The following is a 16,992-nucleotide window of genomic DNA, read 5'->3' on the forward strand; positions in this document are numbered from 1 at the left end:
TTTCCCTACTCAAAGTTTTACTACATAAAGGAACTTAAATCACTTCTTAACTGTAAAGTAGATCAGAATAGAGTCTATTTTATCGTTGTTATTCCTTTAGTGAGAATAGTGAAGGTGAAAGCTTAACTTTATCAATAAAACTAAAGGATCCATTTGAAATTTGGTATCTGACACTGTGAAGGAGAAAAAAGGAAAATCTGTTTGGATTGTGCATGGTTTTCACTTTCTCTATTCCTAATGCCCAAGGAGAGCTCATGCATTCCTAGCTACATCCTAGCATCTTCTGGGATAAGATTATATTCCCTGCCTACTCATTATCCTTACCCTTCAGTACCTACTAACCACCCCACTCACCTACCCACTTACACATCTCGTCCTTAGGACAACAAAATCCAGTCATTATTCACGACTGTTGAATGATGAATCCCATTTTTGAAATGTGAGTGCAAGCACTTGACGCAATCCCTTTCTGACACGCAATTGCATGTCAGCAACTCCACCCTCAGAAAACACTCCAAGTGGTCACTATTTGCTGAATTGGCCCTTGCTGTCAGGTAAAACTAACACCGGGAGTAAAGAGAAAGCATATACGGTTATTATCAAAAAGAAAACATCTGCCTGAGGATGACAGCAGCTATTCAAAGCTTCAGAGGTTGCCACAGCAACACTCTGACAGCACACGTACACAACATACATCAGAAAACCCACTAAAGGACAATTTTTTGGGACCGTGAAGGAAAGAACGGCAAACTCTTCCAAAGTATTCAAGTATCACAGGAATTTAAGTTACAACAAAACCAAAAACCTCTGAAGACAGAAAGTAATTTCTGCAAACAAAACTGAGATGTCTGGAAAGTTTTATGCAGAAACTTCAAGCTATACACTGAAAAATTCAATGACTTTTCCAGACATTCACCACTAGAATAACTGACTATATAGCAGAGGCTGCTGCTCCCAGAGCTCCACAGAGACTGGTAACTTTTCCTTTAAGGTCAAAACACCTCTTCAACAATCCCTGTTCAGATGAAACACTGTCTTTCTGTGTTGGACAAAGCCAACACAGAAGCACCCACTGTAATGATCCAGCAGTCTCCCTCTGGTTGTTCGAAACTATCCTGATTTCAGCCTGCTAAAGGGGTAATTTTTCTTCCCTTGTGATGTATATTCCTCACCGTTCATGAGTTTTCAGACCTGCAGTCACTCCCAGGACAGGGACTCAGGGAACATACACCGATACCATGCTCTGCCTTACTTGTGCTGCATGAAAGTTGCCAAGAGCAACCTCATCACAGCAGAGAGGCTGCTTTTCAGGAGTGATCAAACTACAGCATCGCCAAGCAGAGTAACAGCACTTTATTTTGTCCCCCAGCCACTCGTTTGCCACTTGTTTTTTGCAACAGTATATCTGCAAAGATAGTAAAATACATGACCATGGAGTACAGCCTCAAAATCTGCTGGGTTTGGCTTCGAACTATTTTGCTTCTGCACTTCCAGACTAGTAACTCTAAGGGATCAGCAGACTGCATCTTACCAACAACATCAGGCAACACCAAAAGTTGTTAGTACAGTGTGAAGAGCAGACTGTCATGTTAATATAACAGTCTCATAAAGGTGTATTTCTGGAAATTCACATTACTTGAAAAATCCAAAAGAAGCACAGTTAGTACACATTACAGATAGCAGTTGATATTGGGGTCAAGCTATTTAGTCAAACAGAAGCAAAAAGGAAATCTCGTGCTTAGTTTTTCGCTTCCCATAGTACAAGACACAAAGAGACAAGGGCATTTTCTGGTTCAGAGACAAAGTCCTGCCCACACCATTACTCACTTTGTATTGGGAGACTTCCACTCATCTCTCACTGGCTGATCAAGCAGAGACATCATGGAATAAGTATCCAGCATGAGACCATCAGGGTCATCTGTCTGACCTGGGAGTTTCCCAAGAGGAAAGTCTTTCCATCGTACATCATCTGGGTAAAAACAGTATATAAACATAAGTCTGAGCTCCCCAGAGAGTTTTTCAAAAGATCACCCTCCAAGTCCACAAATACTGTCTCAAGGAACTCAGCCATTTGGCAAAAATTAACAACCTCAGGTAGTCAGCCAAATTACATTTGAACTACAGCTCTAACTGATTTTATTTCTAACCTTACTACCTCTTCCAAAAAACGTCACTGCAGTATGAGACAACAGAGACACATCTGGAGTCATGAAATGTCAAGGAGTCTACAAAGTGCAGCTCTTCCAAACCACTGTGAGACAATGGCAGTTAAAAGAAACCCCGCTATATTTACCGTCCTCTTTTAAGCACACTTCCACTTGAAACATACGCATTGACTTACATAGGTTCCTTTAAAAAAAATTTACTCTGCATATATCTGTAAATGGAAAGAGCCATTTGTACACATATGAAGATAGCTCATTCTTCCAGTGAGACTGAGCATCAGCTTCTTAACAGCTTGCTGAGATTAACAGCTGCAGAGCAACAGCGGAACAGTGACTAAAGAGGAATCGAAGCCACGGAAGTAGAGGAGTACGAGGCTGGGGAAACCTGATTAACCAATAAAGCAATTCTGGACAGATGGGACAGGATGAGATGAGGTGGCAAAGGAAAAGAACATGACAACATCTTGGAAATTCTGCAATTCATTTTTATGAGCACCTACTGCTGTTTCCTCTCTGTGAGGTCACATTTGTTAAATGTCTTCCGATGGAGGTCAGAAAATGCACAACAGGAAACCATCTATCACGATCAATAACATCAGTGAAACTGTTCCTTTATACTACAGTGACAAAATTCCCAATAGAGAAACTCCTCTTTAAATCCCACTCTTATTTCACATCTAACTAAATGAAAGATCATAGAAAATCGTAGAAGATGTTTGCCTGGAAGAGACCTTTACAGGTCATCTAGTCCAACCCCCCTGCAGCGAGCAGGGACATCTTTAATTCGATCAGGTTGCTCACAGCTTCATCAAGCCTAAGCTGGAATGTCTTCAGGGATGGAGCCTCTACCATCTCTCTGGGCAACCTGTTTGGTGTTTCACCATCCTCAGAGTAAAGAACTTCTTCCTCATATCTAGTCTAAATCTACCCTGCTCTAGCTTAAAACCATTGCCCCTCGTCCTGTCGCTACACGCCCTTGTGAACAGCCTCTCCCCAGCTTTCCCATAGTCCCTTCAGGTACTTCACAGACAACTTGGCCATAGCCATAAAGAACCATCAGGTTTATTTCTTTTGCCTTTCACACCATTCTTGGGCACTTAATAGAAAAAAAAGAAAAAATATCCTGATATAGGATACTGCTTTCTAAGTGTCATAATCTTACAAGGGGCAGAAAAAGCATTTGGTAACATACAACAGAGCTGTAAGGCAAATTACTGTTATATATATGTAATTTGGTTTTTTAAACAGGCTAAGACCTCTCTGGGGAACAACGTAATAAACAGTTGATATGTCACCTGTGATCACGGGTTTATACATACTTACTGTCTACAGTTTCAAATTGTTTATGGATGGTAACTACACAGATGTTATTGAAACAGAAATTAAGTTAACCCATAAATGACAACATAAACAAAATCTCCACAAAAACTGGGCAGTTCAGAACACAGTACATGTCGCACACTCCTTCAGGAAAAGCTTTGCTGGATCTGAACCAAAGTTGCTGAAGCGGAGGACAATTTTGCTTCTGTTCTCGAAACATCCAGCTCTAAGCTGTTCACATCAGCACAAATAAGCCAAGCTGCTTAGGCAGATCTCTTTCTTTTTTTTTTTGACTTCTGAAAAGTTCTCTGTCAGTGGAGAGTTCATTGCCTTCTAATGGCTGCTTCTCTTCTTCCTTTAAATATCACTTGCCTCCAACTCCTCTCCACCCTTCTCCTTCTCCTGTCTTCCAGTAGCTCCATAAATCACTCAGGCAAAAATCCTGGCTACAGGTCACAACAGCCCAATAAGAAAACACAGCTACTATAATAAAGCTAACAAAACACTGGATATACTGTTTATTCCCTCTAAAAACTTGCCTTGCTCCTTTCTTTTGCTTGCCACCATGTCACAACAGCAACTTTCCCGGAGCGTGGAACTTACGAATGGTGTTCCTCAGCACAGCCAAAACATACTTTCAAATAACCCCTGACAAAGTCTGACAAAGAAAAGTCCAAGAAACATCCATATTTTCTCTGCCATTCACAGCTGTGATATATGCTGCCCCATCAATTGGACACATTGAAATTTTAAACAGTTTGTAAAAGCCTGATAACAAAATTTAACAAGGTGTTAACAACATACTCCTGGAAAAAGCATTCACAGTATTTTGACGAGAAATTATTGCTGCACATCAACAGAAGACTTGAAAAAAAAAAAAGTTCAGTGATTTGCCATTTAGATGATGTTAAAGTATACTTTAATTCTGGCCAGGCCCACGGGGCTGAGATGCCTTTGCATTTCAATTAACGCTTGCCAGTGACAAAGACTGTCTAGGTCTTACCAAGTAATTTTTTTACCTGCGGTGATCTGCCAGGCAGACCCTTGCAGCGCTGCCCTCTTCTCAGCAATAGCCACTGTGCTACCGGAATGAACGAGTCCTTCCGAAGGATTTACTTCAGTTACCATCTCTTCCTCCTCCTCCTCCACCTCCTCTACACCATCATCTCTCTCCAGCACATCTTCTTGTTTCTCTACAGTCTGCCCTTGATTTTTAACCTGATTTTCTTGCCTGGCCCTCCACTGTAAGCTCTCTATAGTGTAAATTGGCTGTTCGCTGCAGTCTGAAGAGAGGCCTGGACTGGACAAAGTGTAAACAGAAGCGAGATAGAGAAGGTTCTTCCGCGAAGAACGTGGCAAGCGAGGTCTCATGGTGGTGAGGATCCTAGAAAGGAAAAGGGTAACTTAGAAGTCTTAAAAGCAAAAAAGATTCTCGATGGAGGTTTGTCAGACTTAGCAGCTGGTGGGTGGATGTTGGAATACTCCCCCTTTGTGATTAAAATTAAGGACGTGGGATAATTCTAAGTGAATTGCTGCTTTGCTGTTTTCATGTTGAAAAGTTACCACCTGTGCTAAATTCATATCACCCATATAAGCAGTCACATCTCTGCCACCAAGTCCCTTTTCTTCTGACCAGGTTGCTTCTTTAATACCTTACCAGATAATCTCTGCTTTCATTTTGAAGGCACAATCCTTTTAAATTCCCCTCTTTCCTCTCCTTGTAGAATCAATGAGGAGATAAACAGCAACACGCAGGACTATGGATGCACTTGCCCCAATTTCTAATGAACACGAAGGAAGGGAACGCAGCTACAACTCAGCGTACCACAAGGGAGCTGGCCAGAGCTGTTAAACAGCACTGTTTGCTCTCCCTTTTCTAGGTCACAGGATCAAACTTACATCTGAAGAAGGTGTGGGGTTGCCCAGCAGGGAGCTTCCAAGCAACTATCAGTCAGTCTTAGCCACTCCAAAGGAACTTTCTGGAGGAACAGCTCCTTCACGGACATCTGTTTGTTACATTGTTGTCTTTTCTTCCCTTCAAAGAAGATAATGAAAACAATGATGTGATCAAAACTCATCAAAAACATACTCTTCATCCCTTGGCCTTTTTACTGGAATACTCATCCTAAAGTAATCTGGCATTCCAATCCCGACTCCAAGGCCAGACGTACTGACCAAATACATTAGGGTGGCTACAAGGTGCCAGTGCACTGACAGCTAGGTTAGCTCCACAAGACCCGACCACAGTGAGGTGCAGATGTTCCCAAGCTGGTTCTGTGTATGCCATCCCAGACAGGAAAGCTACAAGATGTGTTTGTACAGTATTCTCCAAGATAAAGGCACTGTACTACTTGTGGGACCCAGGATTGTTCCAGACAGCACTGCAATGAGTAGACTTCACAGATGAGAACTGACACCCTTTAGGGATCTGGGTGCATAACAGATAGGCTCAGCGCTGACTGAGAGCGTCGAATGTTAACCCGTGACTGCTACAGACACCGGCAAAATCTTAGTGCAGACTAAGCCTGACCAGGAGAGGACAGAAGAGGTGGCAAAATTAACCAGCTGGAAAACTCTGCAGGGATACACTGTATCACAATATGAAAGCCCTGCCACCAGAATTCCTGTGAGTGCTTCAGATCATTAAAGCTCTTCTGTGTCTGTCTCTGGGGCACAATGTACAGTTTACCAAATTAAACAGTTCTAAGGATTTAAGAACAGAAAATAAAGCACTACTTAAAGTTTAGAAAGCACAAAGATCCTGTGATAGGCTTAAAAGAGGACAGCAAGACTATGTAAGTACCTTGCAAAGGCAGGCTTCTGCTAAGTGAGGAAAGAACTGGGAACCGGAAACTCATAACAGAAACACGATGTCTTTATTTTTTAATGGCTACTGTTATTTCCTACAAGTACTAACATCTAGAAAAAAACGGCACTTGAGGGCCTGATCCTTCATGGGAGAAATTGGCTTGTCCTTTGTTGAGGAAGCTGCAGTAAAGTTGCCAATAACAAGTCTGATTATTTTATAAGAACGGCATGACATATATAAGCTGCAGTTTGAAAAGTGTAAGAAATGCAGCAATAAAAGCTCTACGTTCACAGAACTAAATGCAGTTATTAGGTTAATTGTGCTTTCCATCTAGAGGTCACACCACTCCCCTAGTTTTCACAACTGTACGGAAGAGACTACACACAGAAGTTCCAGACCTACTCACCAGCGTTTACTTTGGCAATGCCAGTCAGCAACTCAGCAATCCAGTTGATCAGAAACTGAGGCCGGAGTTCTGAAGAGTCAGAACACTCCTTCAACTCCATAAACATTTTCTCTATTAGGACTTGTGTAAAACTTAGGGAAAGGAGGCCTGACAGCAAAGGCTGCCAAAAGCAGTAAAATGTCTGAGGAATTTTAAACTGCCATACCTCTTTATTTACTGCAAAAACAAGAAAAGAAAAAAGTCAAAAATCACTGTTCTATAATTTTTTGTGCACCATGAATGTGACATTTGTTCCAAACGAAAGTAGTTTTCGTGTATTTCCTGGGATTCTCATTGAATGCGGAACCTGCCCATTGCAGCTGAGGTTAGGTTAGATGATCTCTAAGGTCCCTTCCAACCTAAGACATTCTATGATTATCTCACCTGTTCTGTCTAAAAATATACTGCAAAGAGAAAACACACTGAGCAAACCAACACAGAATCAAAGGACTTTACAGTTTTTACTACCGTAGTACAGTCACAGAAATTTGAGGATCTTTCTTGGAAAGTTCTTTGGCTGGTGTTTCCAAGAGGTTCAGTGAATTTGACAAATTATTAATTTTCATTGCCTCTGAGTACCTAATTTTCTTGCAGAAAATCCATGCGACTCCACTCGTATGGACAGTAGCACGGAACTAGGATGCAACTGGTGAATGAGGCTCGCAGAACAAAAAAAATTTGGATTTGCTTCAAACCTTTAATACAGAAAATAAATCAATTAACTATGGCAGATAAGGGCAGACACGAGCTCAAAAGTCATTCTGGACAGGCGGCATTCGGTGCTGAAGAGCTATATTTCCACAGTAAGTATTCTATGATTTATGCAAAAGCAATAGCTAAGTGTGGCCAGAAAGGAGTCAAAAATATGTTTAAGGACCCAGATATATGAAAAATAGGCAAAGAATGACACATTTCAATACAATGATAGAAAAAAGAACAGACCTGGACATAATACCGGCTATGAGCTTTTTACTTATGTGGCACCCAAAGCACTAACCTTCATAACTGATGTTTAGCATCTTCAGACAATCCATCTTTGGGATGAGAAATCCATCACTGAGAAGAGCTTCAGCCACTGTTTCCCTAGAGCAATCAGACAATCTTATTCATGCCACTTACTCCTCTACATATCAAAACACCACTCGCACCAGTTCTGAAACAAGTTTGAGAGCCAAATACCTGGAATTAAGAAGAGGTGACGTAGCTTGCTGTAAGGCACTAAAATCATATGCCAGTTTTGGGCTGGATATATCCCACTAGACTTGGAGGGAATGTGCAGCTGTGCAAACTGGAACGGAACCTTGAAGGCGTGCCTTGCCAGGAAGTCAGGCTTTTCCCCTGAAATTTAACCTAGCTCTGTGGGTCAGAGGTCACCAAGTCTTGGCTGGCCTGTTGGCAGCCAACATTATTATTTCTAAGTCTCAAACTGATTTTCAAGCAAGTAGTTTTCACCCTGTGGGATTAAAATGGGGACAGTGGTCACAGACAAGGCTTAAATAAGGGGCATTATCTGGCCTACACTGCTTGCACCAAGAACAGAGAATGGATAAAGTAGCTCTTTGGTATGACAACAGTCAGTTGTTTGTCACACCCTGATAAAATCTGGTTCCAATGGCTGCTGTCTTGCGTTGAAATGACAAGTGCGGAGCTGTGCCTGTACTGTCGCTCTGGCCAAGCATTCCCATTACATCACTGTTGTTTCACGTACTTCACAGAGAGCATTTCAGAAGTGCAACCAAACCTGTGCAGAGCTACCATGTGATACGTGACTGGATCTTGCATGGGGGGCTGGAAACTAACACCACTCCTCACACCAGAGCCATGCTCAGCTCTTGCTTTCTGGTTGTGCTAGCTAGCATGAAGGAGGCAAAAGTTGAGGGTCACCCATTCAGCTTTGAAGAAAGGTGTCAATCAAATCCCTTGCCCCACTTCTCTCTTTAACTCCTGATAAAGGAATGAGAAACTCAACTGGAGTGACTAGACTTCCACATTCTCCTATAGCACACGCGCCCTCCCTACCTGAGTTCCAAGAACAAGAACATGTGTGAATATAGTCGAATTGCTCCGCACAAATCAAGGAAAATGCTTTGTTACAGCAGCTAGCCGATCAGACAGCTATTGCCGACTAACAGGAGAGCATGCCAAAAAGGCAGCATTAGAAAGACCCCAGATATACGACTATCTTTAGATCTTCACTACTTCAGTTTTCCTAAATGTAAAAGGGACCTCCTACAATCCTTCAGCTGTTACCAGTGCATTACAACTCTTGCATGAGCATTTCCCACAAAACCCGTTTCATGTAAGACGAAGTCTTTCGTTCTCGCTCCAACCTTTCAAGAGTGTTGTTTTGTACTGTGGCAGCCTGTTTCCCCTCTCTCAGGTTCAAATGCCTATTTACATACGCATTTATATACAAAAGCAGCTGCACTTGTTCTATTCGAGTTTTAACACAGGTGGGTGCAACAGCTTGCTTTCACCAATACCTTCCAGCTATCTAGCAACAGGCAGTTTAACTGGCACAGAATTTCCATGTTTAGGAAGTCATGCTTGTCATTACAGAATCTTCAAGCCTTCTTGCTCATTACTCCATCCTCAGCAACCCATGGGCAACACCACCAGGGTGCAAGTCTCCTTCTCAGCATTTTCTTTTGGCACCACACGTGAAAATCTCTTAAACTAATTAGCAGCTTGTGTGGCATATATGAATTTATTTTCAGAACATATGTAGGAGTTATAGCTCATACCACTAATGGGATACTCTCTCCTCTCTACAGTTACACTGATTACGTTTCTCAGCTCGGGACAAGAATTTCCTGCAGATTTGTATAGCAATAATCAAGTCTCAACACTCGGAGTCCTAGAGGCCCTGTAGTAACAGAAATATAGAAAGCATAGAAGAGGCCAGGTATTGTCCTGCAGTGTTGAAGGATTGTAAAAGTTACTGTGAAATCAAAGTCTACATGAGGTTGTTGGGAGAACTTTTCAAGACACTGAAGATAGTGCCTTGGGGCCGGCATAGCTAAGTCAGGGACAAGACCTTGGAGACCATCTGGCACAGGAAACATGACTCATCAACACAGATTAACAACTCGATCCTCAAAGACATTGAGGAAATCAACCAGTTGCTTTCTCCATCATCAGCTGAACAACACAGTGAAAAGGTAGTACAAAGGTCTACAAGCCTAGCTCTGCGTTGTACCTTTCACCTCAGTTCCTTATCAAGAGATGTACCTGTTCTCTTGCACGAGGTCTTTGATTTGAGCCAAAATCCAGTCCACTTCTGAAGAGGAATCGGACAACAGTTCTCCAGACTTAGAAACAGACTCTACATTCTGCATAACCTGAGCAAAAGAAAAACCCAAGCATTAACAGAAAACATCCTCCAATGGCAAAGAGAAAGGCTTATACCTAAGCGATTCTCCTTCTCACACAAAAAAGATTAGAGATAAGACTACAAATTTACACGGGAAGACTCACAGAGGAGTTTCCCCGCAGGGAGACTAGCAAATATACTGTACCACTCTTGCTACATCAGTCCAGGGTAAGTGTTTAAATATAAGTCTAAAAAAGCTTATTTGTTATATTCAGCTGCTGTCATATCTAAAAGATTAGCAAACCATCTGCTCTCAAAGGGCACAAGAACAAGCCCACATAATTTTTACAATCTATTTCTAATTTTCAGAGATTTTATCAGCTATAATCAGTTTTAAAATACTGGTCTACTGCTGTACAGAACCGTTGCACAGGCCGAAGGACCAATATATTTGCATTTCTTAAAATTACTAGCAACAGTTATTAAAGCATAAAAGTAGTACTGCGGTCTTTTTATCAAAGACAAAATTCAGTTAGGAATTTGCAGGTAATCAGCCGTGAGGAGTAACACTCCTTGTGGCTGACAGATCTTGGCAAGCCCATCACCCACCCTTACTCACTGTATCTCAGAGTGGCAAAAATGATGTATTAAAAGAAGTTATACCCACAACAAATGTATCTACATAGTATTCATTTTTCACAGTTCAGCTGTCTGTTGTCACAGTGGACAGACTTAGAAGTGCACCAGTTGAAATCGTTCATCAAGAAAGGCAGCTTAGCCTACAATTCAGTGGAATCTTACACACCTTCTCCTGCAGCCCCTAATAATACTAATTGAAATAAAAGTGAGAACAGCTCCCCCGTAACAACGGTATGTTGGTAAGGTCATATCCCAATTTTACAGGGTCTGTAACCCAGCTCTCACAATATCTTAAGAACTATCCCATTATTAAGAAGGAGAATCCAAGAAGACAGAGATTTCTGGGGCAAATTATTCATAAAACTCTGCTGCAGCCACTGGGTCACTTAAAGAAGTACACAATGGATGACGGAAAACAAAGGCTAAAGACCTCTGAATGACAGTTTCAATTTCCAGAGACATTAAGACTAACGAAAATAAACTGAGCACTATCCACCTGTACAAGGAAGATTTGGGATCTCCAAAAAGTACGTATCTCATAAACACACAGTATGTTCACACTAGAAAAACCATCCCAGCTCAAATCGTTTGTTCTCCGCAGCGAAGCTTTACGTTGGGAAGCCGTATATGACAACACTACGGGAGAGATCTGAACGAGGAACTAACCGGGCCTCTCTACCCATGTGCAGCAGTTGCGGGTCCCCGACGCGCTACGTGCTACTTGAGGCAAGAGTACACAACCCCGCCAGCACTGGTAGCCCTGTGGACACTGGCGCACTGCCACCTCTGCAGCACAGATACCAACATCACTTCTGTGTCACTGATGCTTCTGGACAGATTCTAACCATGCGAGGACACTACAGGGAGGAAAAAAGGGAACCCTGCAGTTACATGAAACAAACTCCTGGCACAGCAACTTAGTTGTGCTAGCGCTCAGGTATTTCTAACGAGACCTGGCCCAGAGCACCAGTTCTACAGTCTGGACAAGAACAAAGAAAAGACTTATTGCCCCAAGCAGGAAACGAGAAGAAAGCGCTGATGATCAGACCGCACTTACCCGAAACTGTTCATTCTTGTAGGAAATCAGCACATCTCTGACTTTTTCTAGAAGCAAACATATAATTTAAACAGGGAATGGATCAACTATATAAGGGAATTTTGTGTCTGGGCAAGCTGCTTAGTTCTACTGAATATACACTCAAGGAAGACACCAGTCAAATGAAGTCCTAAATTCCAATTCAGACTCCTATAGCTCTCTCACTTTTCCAGCAACATAAATTTTATCAAGTGAGGTTGAACCAGTCGTTCAGTATTTTATCACTAACAGTGGCCAAAGACAGGCAACCTGGATAAATCAAGGCAGTATATTGAAAAATCCTTAAACAGATCAGTTTAGGAAGAAATTGTTCCCATAGGCAGTTCACGTTTGATCCATATTTGTATTCCTTATATTTGCATTTTATATCTACTACAACAGCACTATGGTTATTAAGAATACAACTATATCCTTATTTGAGTTAATTAAACTTTAGTTTATCATCTACATGAAATGTCCTTTCTCTATCTGTGGACCACTCTTATCGTACCTGAAAGAGCACCATCTTTCAAAATGCTTCATCATTCAGGTGTCATTGTCACCCGCTACCAGGATGCCCACCACTCAGTATCAGCTAGATTAAACTTCCGATGCATTTGAACTGTAGGACTGATATACCATTGCCATTCTATCACCCCAGACATATCAATCACAGAATCCACTATACCATCTGTGGCTCCCTCTTTCAGCAACGGGGGCTGGGGTGTTCTTTCTGAGGGTAGCCAGGGAGAGGAAAGAAAGGCACATGCCCAGACAGAAGCCCAGACACTCTGACAAGAAAAGTAGTAGGTGCTGCTGCATTCCAAAGTTTAGTACTGGCTCTAGGCTTGGATTGTACTAATAAATTCTGTATTAAACTCAAAAGCGCACAACAAATTAGCTAGTATTTTCTGGATCACAGCTATTGTATCTACATGTAAAGGAATCTAGAAAATGCTTGCAATGAATCCATAGATCCTAAAGCCATAAAGATCATTATAGCTACCTATTGTGACCTTCCAAGGAGCAATAAGGGTCACTTTGGCAATTTTGCACACTCTCTGCACCTTGGCTGCTGTAACTTGTTAGGTGAGTTACTCACTATAAGCACGCCATGTTTTGTCAGAAAAAAAATAGGACAAAATGGTTTTACTGTCTGAGGTACTGTTAGATATCTCAACCTGCCTCAAACTCACAGACCAGCCACCTAATCCGAACCCCTGCTTCCTCCAATAAGTCATTCAAACTAGAAATTCACTTCGAGAAAAGCTCCTTATTTTGGGCTCAAAGATTTCTGCTGATGAAAAAGCAATCGCTGGAAAAATTTACCAAAGTCTCCCCATTGTTTTGCCCCTTCTGTCTTTGATTATGTCCAGGTTGAGTTACTTGTGATTTTTTTTTTTTAATACTATTGGCAACTAGTGATTTTTCTGTCCACATGTGAAATATTTTGAGACTGGATGAACTGCCTTTATCCTGCCCTTGGTCCACATTATGAATCTACAGAGTTTTGAGACCGTAGTGTTCTTCGTGGAGAGTGGCCTCAATACCAAAACTGGGGCTGTCAAGACAGTACAATTAATTTTTACATTGCCTGGTTCTAAACCCTACCAGTATAAACGTTGCTACTGATTAGGATACCGCATATTCAATAGAAGTAAAACATCTCACGCTACAAATTCAGTAAGCTAATACCAAAAAAGTCAGTGACGCCAAAAATTCATCACAGCCTGAAAAATTCCAAAAACTGAGCTGAAGAAATCTTTATGCACTGTTCAGGCTAGAAAAAAACACTTTTAAACTGCTTTCTCTAGCATGGGACACGTCTAACTCTTTTATTTGCCATTGTTCTAGGGAAACCTACCATGGAATTCCTTGTGTTTCTGACCGGTCTCATGCTGTGGGGTTCGAATCTCCCAGGCATCGTTGTCCAACTCTGCATTTGCTTCTACCCCTTCCTCCTCCTCATCCTCACTTTCTTCACACAAGGTATTGCCCAGCTGACGGCTCCAATATGTCTTTCGTAGCCAGTCTAGCACAACATCACAACCTAGGCAAGAAAAGAAAACACTCTCTTCTCAGTGAAGTTTTCTTTGCTACTGAAAAAAGAAAGTATTAATAGAGGTGGCACACTGCTAACTTGAACTGTGAAAACAAGTGCGGTTACCAAGCCACAAGCCCTGAAATGGCACAGAATCCCATTAATGAGAAGGTGAACAAGTGTTTTTAAAAAACAACAAAAAACCAAAAACCCAGTATCACAGGCCTGGAAACACTCACCTACCATGCTTTTGGCTACAAAAATTATTAGACACTGCTATAGTGCTGCACCTTGCTGAATCTAGGACAAACTTGATCAGAAAATAGATGCCAGCAGTGGTGTTCTGATGGGAAAATAAGTCATTTCTTTAGTATCACTATGATCAATGTAGCGTCTGTAACAATAACATCATTTTCTGTGCAGAGACTACATTAAGCATAAATTAAATAGAATGGAAAGAAACTCCTTTTTCTTCCATCACTATCCAACTCAATCTAAGGAGTGCGACAAAGGTTATTTAACTGGTTCTGCAGTGCTTAACCCAAAATTCCAAAGAATCCATTCAAACACCATGAGCTGGTCATTCATTCAGGCTTGCAGTACCCACTGCATTTCTCCCCAAACCCGATTTCTTTTCAGAGTGTCGGGTATCTCTAAACCATCAAGAAGACTGTTTACTTCTTTCCCCTGAGATGAATTTCCTGTGCTGTAAAGAAGCAAGAGGGCTGAACTAGTTTCCGGTATTTTTTTCACAGGAAGGAGAATGTCTTTGAACACCAGCCCTGTGATGCACCACAGCCTGGAGCCCCCGAACATAGTTCAGTTATCCCCACAGGGCAGTAGCGAACCCCCCCAGTGTCTCACACCACAGCAATCTCTGTCAGGATGAGTCCATTGCCTGCCCTGCAGCTGTGCAGCTCTGGCCCTGCTTCCCAGCACTGCCACCCCGAGCACACCCCCAGTTGGGCCCTCCCAACGCCACCTGCCAGCAGCACTCACCCTTGCGGCACAGAGCCAACCGCGGCAGCTTCCCATGGGTCAGCTCATGACGCAGATCCACGACCCAGATGGGGATATCCACCTGGAAGAACAGCCACAAGCATTATCCTGCAGTTCCCATGGCATCACGCCACAACAGCACACAGCCCTGCAAGGCTGCAGAGAACCTCTGCCCGTGGGAAAGGCCTCCTCCAGGCCATTCCTGCACTACAGTCCTCCAGCTTCCCACTTCAAGGGCGGGCTGAGATCCTCTCCTCTCTGAACTCACTCCTCCTGTGGCCTAGGATCCACAAAAAATTGGAATTTTACAGTCTAGGTTCTTCAACGTTACTTGCAACGACAGAAACCTTTTTAGACTGGGGCGCTATATGTAATTTCACGAGATACTGAGAAACAGTTTAATTATATTTAAACTGATGACACATTCTGGATGACAGATTGTATATCAAAGATACATATAATATAATATGCAATACTTGAATCACATGCAGTCTAAGTTGTATGCAATTTTTTGCAACTTTCCAAAGGACAATTGATTCTAACTATGCAAGACCTCTATTCTAAAGTGTAAAGCTTATTTTAAAATGTAAAGCTCTACTTAAAGCTTGATCAGCTTTAAAAGGTGAGAAGCTGGGTTTTTGAGAAAGGCGCTGAATAAAAAATAAGCAATTCATCATTCTCACATCGGGGCCCCAAACAAGGCTGCATATATAGGATAGTCCCAAATGCCATCTGTTCTTCACTTTCAAAACTTGCTGTTCAGACCCAGATATAATGCTCAGTGCAGCTGGCAATAAAAGGACCTGAGTTGGTCCTGCTACTACGATTACACCTCAGACCTTTCCTCCTCCACACACAAGTGCATAAGCTCACATCAAGCGAGAGACACAGGACGAAAATGCCTGCAAGTATGATTAAGTGCTTTATATGTATGACCTTGCTTGTCAAAGACCAGAATTTATAAAAACCAGATTTAGTTCTTTTTCTGTATCTCAGCAGCTAAGAAACTAAAACATATGCTGTATACATTAAGTAAGACTATTTAGACACAAATCAAGACTTTTGATCACACGTGATTCAAAATGCTTTAATGATCATCAGCCTTTGTTACTCCTAATGTGACCGTAAAGAACAAAGTTCTAGATCTAATTACATCAAGCCTCTTTAAAGCTTCGCAGCTGGAAATAACTGGCATCTACACCCACTATTTTGGTTACAAAAGAACGACCCCGTGTGGCTCATTCCACCCAGTGCTGTTAATAGACAATGCACGCGCTCTCTGGATATACATAAGTTATTGAGTAACTCTCATTAAACATTTACCTCTCTGGCTAATTGTCTCAGAGGAATGCTGACCATTTTCTGTTTCCTCTCAGTGATCAAGTTGACGAACCTACATGCAGGTTACAGAAAAGATTAATGACTATTGAGAGCTGTAGAGAAACTTGGAACCCCAGAGACAACTCCCCATACACACTCTGTACGACACCGTGGTCCCAGAGATGCAAAATTAAATTGGACAGCTGAATAACGCTACCTGTCCAGGTCAGTCTCTCACAGCACACAGGCCCTCAGAGCCCTACCTCACAAGAGCCAGCCCATAAGAGAGGATGAGCTCATGCGACTTCAGTCTGCCAGATGAATCCAGGACCTTGCAACGTATCAGTTCAGCAGTGCAATCCACTGCAAGAGGCATTTTGGGACCGTATCTAGAGATAAAGGAAAAGCAGGTGAGTAGTCTCACAAGCATACACTCCTCCTGCAAAGAAGGCAGACTTATGGCTATTTTTTGTGCTCTCTGGTACACAACAGCCTGAGAAACAGGTATGCAGAAAGAAAGCATCGAGGACTCTTGCCAGAAAGCAAGAGCATTTAGAACAGATGCTCCTAAACATGCACTGAAAGAGCAGTCACCCATATGTTACTATCATACGCAATGCACATAACACATCTAGTCTGACCAGGTCTATGGGTGTGGCAGGAGCTACATAAACCAAGTAAGGTGATTTGGGGAGGTCTAGACATACTCGCTGCAGCACTCTGCCTTGAGAAACCAGCCTGCGAAGCTGCGGGCACCCAGAGTTTCCGCCTCCCCCAGTGCCCCCACGAACGGCCTGTTTCGGGGTGAGCCACACGCCCCAAGTCCACACACGCCTCGCAGCACTGGCGAAATGCATGCGCAACCG

General features: G+C 42.3%; 1 protein-coding gene across 1 annotated transcript in view; it reads right to left on the reverse strand.

The window, feature by feature from the left end:
• Positions 1–16,983, reverse strand: part of LAS1L (LAS1-like (S. cerevisiae)) — a 17,959-nt gene extending 976 nt beyond the window's left edge. The window contains exons 1-12 of the mRNA XM_009867537.1: positions 16,834–16,983; positions 16,390–16,565; positions 16,130–16,199; positions 14,807–14,888; positions 13,631–13,816; positions 11,749–11,795; positions 9,971–10,080; positions 7,737–7,822; positions 6,701–6,916; positions 5,385–5,520; positions 4,505–4,869; positions 1,828–1,969 (exon numbers count right to left, since the gene is read on the reverse strand). Coding sequence (XP_009865839.1) covers positions 1,828–1,969; positions 4,505–4,869; positions 5,385–5,520; positions 6,701–6,916; positions 7,737–7,822; positions 9,971–10,080; positions 11,749–11,795; positions 13,631–13,816; positions 14,807–14,888; positions 16,130–16,199; positions 16,390–16,565; positions 16,834–16,983 — 1,766 coding nt within the window. The remainder of the gene's footprint in view (positions 1–1,827; positions 1,970–4,504; positions 4,870–5,384; positions 5,521–6,700; positions 6,917–7,736; positions 7,823–9,970; positions 10,081–11,748; positions 11,796–13,630; positions 13,817–14,806; positions 14,889–16,129; positions 16,200–16,389; positions 16,566–16,833) is intronic.
• Between the last annotated feature and the right edge of the window lie 9 nt (positions 16,984–16,992).

Source organism: Apaloderma vittatum, unplaced genomic scaffold (genome assembly GCF_000703405.1).
Source record: "Apaloderma vittatum isolate BGI_N311 unplaced genomic scaffold, ASM70340v1 scaffold16194, whole genome shotgun sequence".
Classification (NCBI taxonomy): Eukaryota; Metazoa; Chordata; class Aves; order Trogoniformes; family Trogonidae; genus Apaloderma; species Apaloderma vittatum.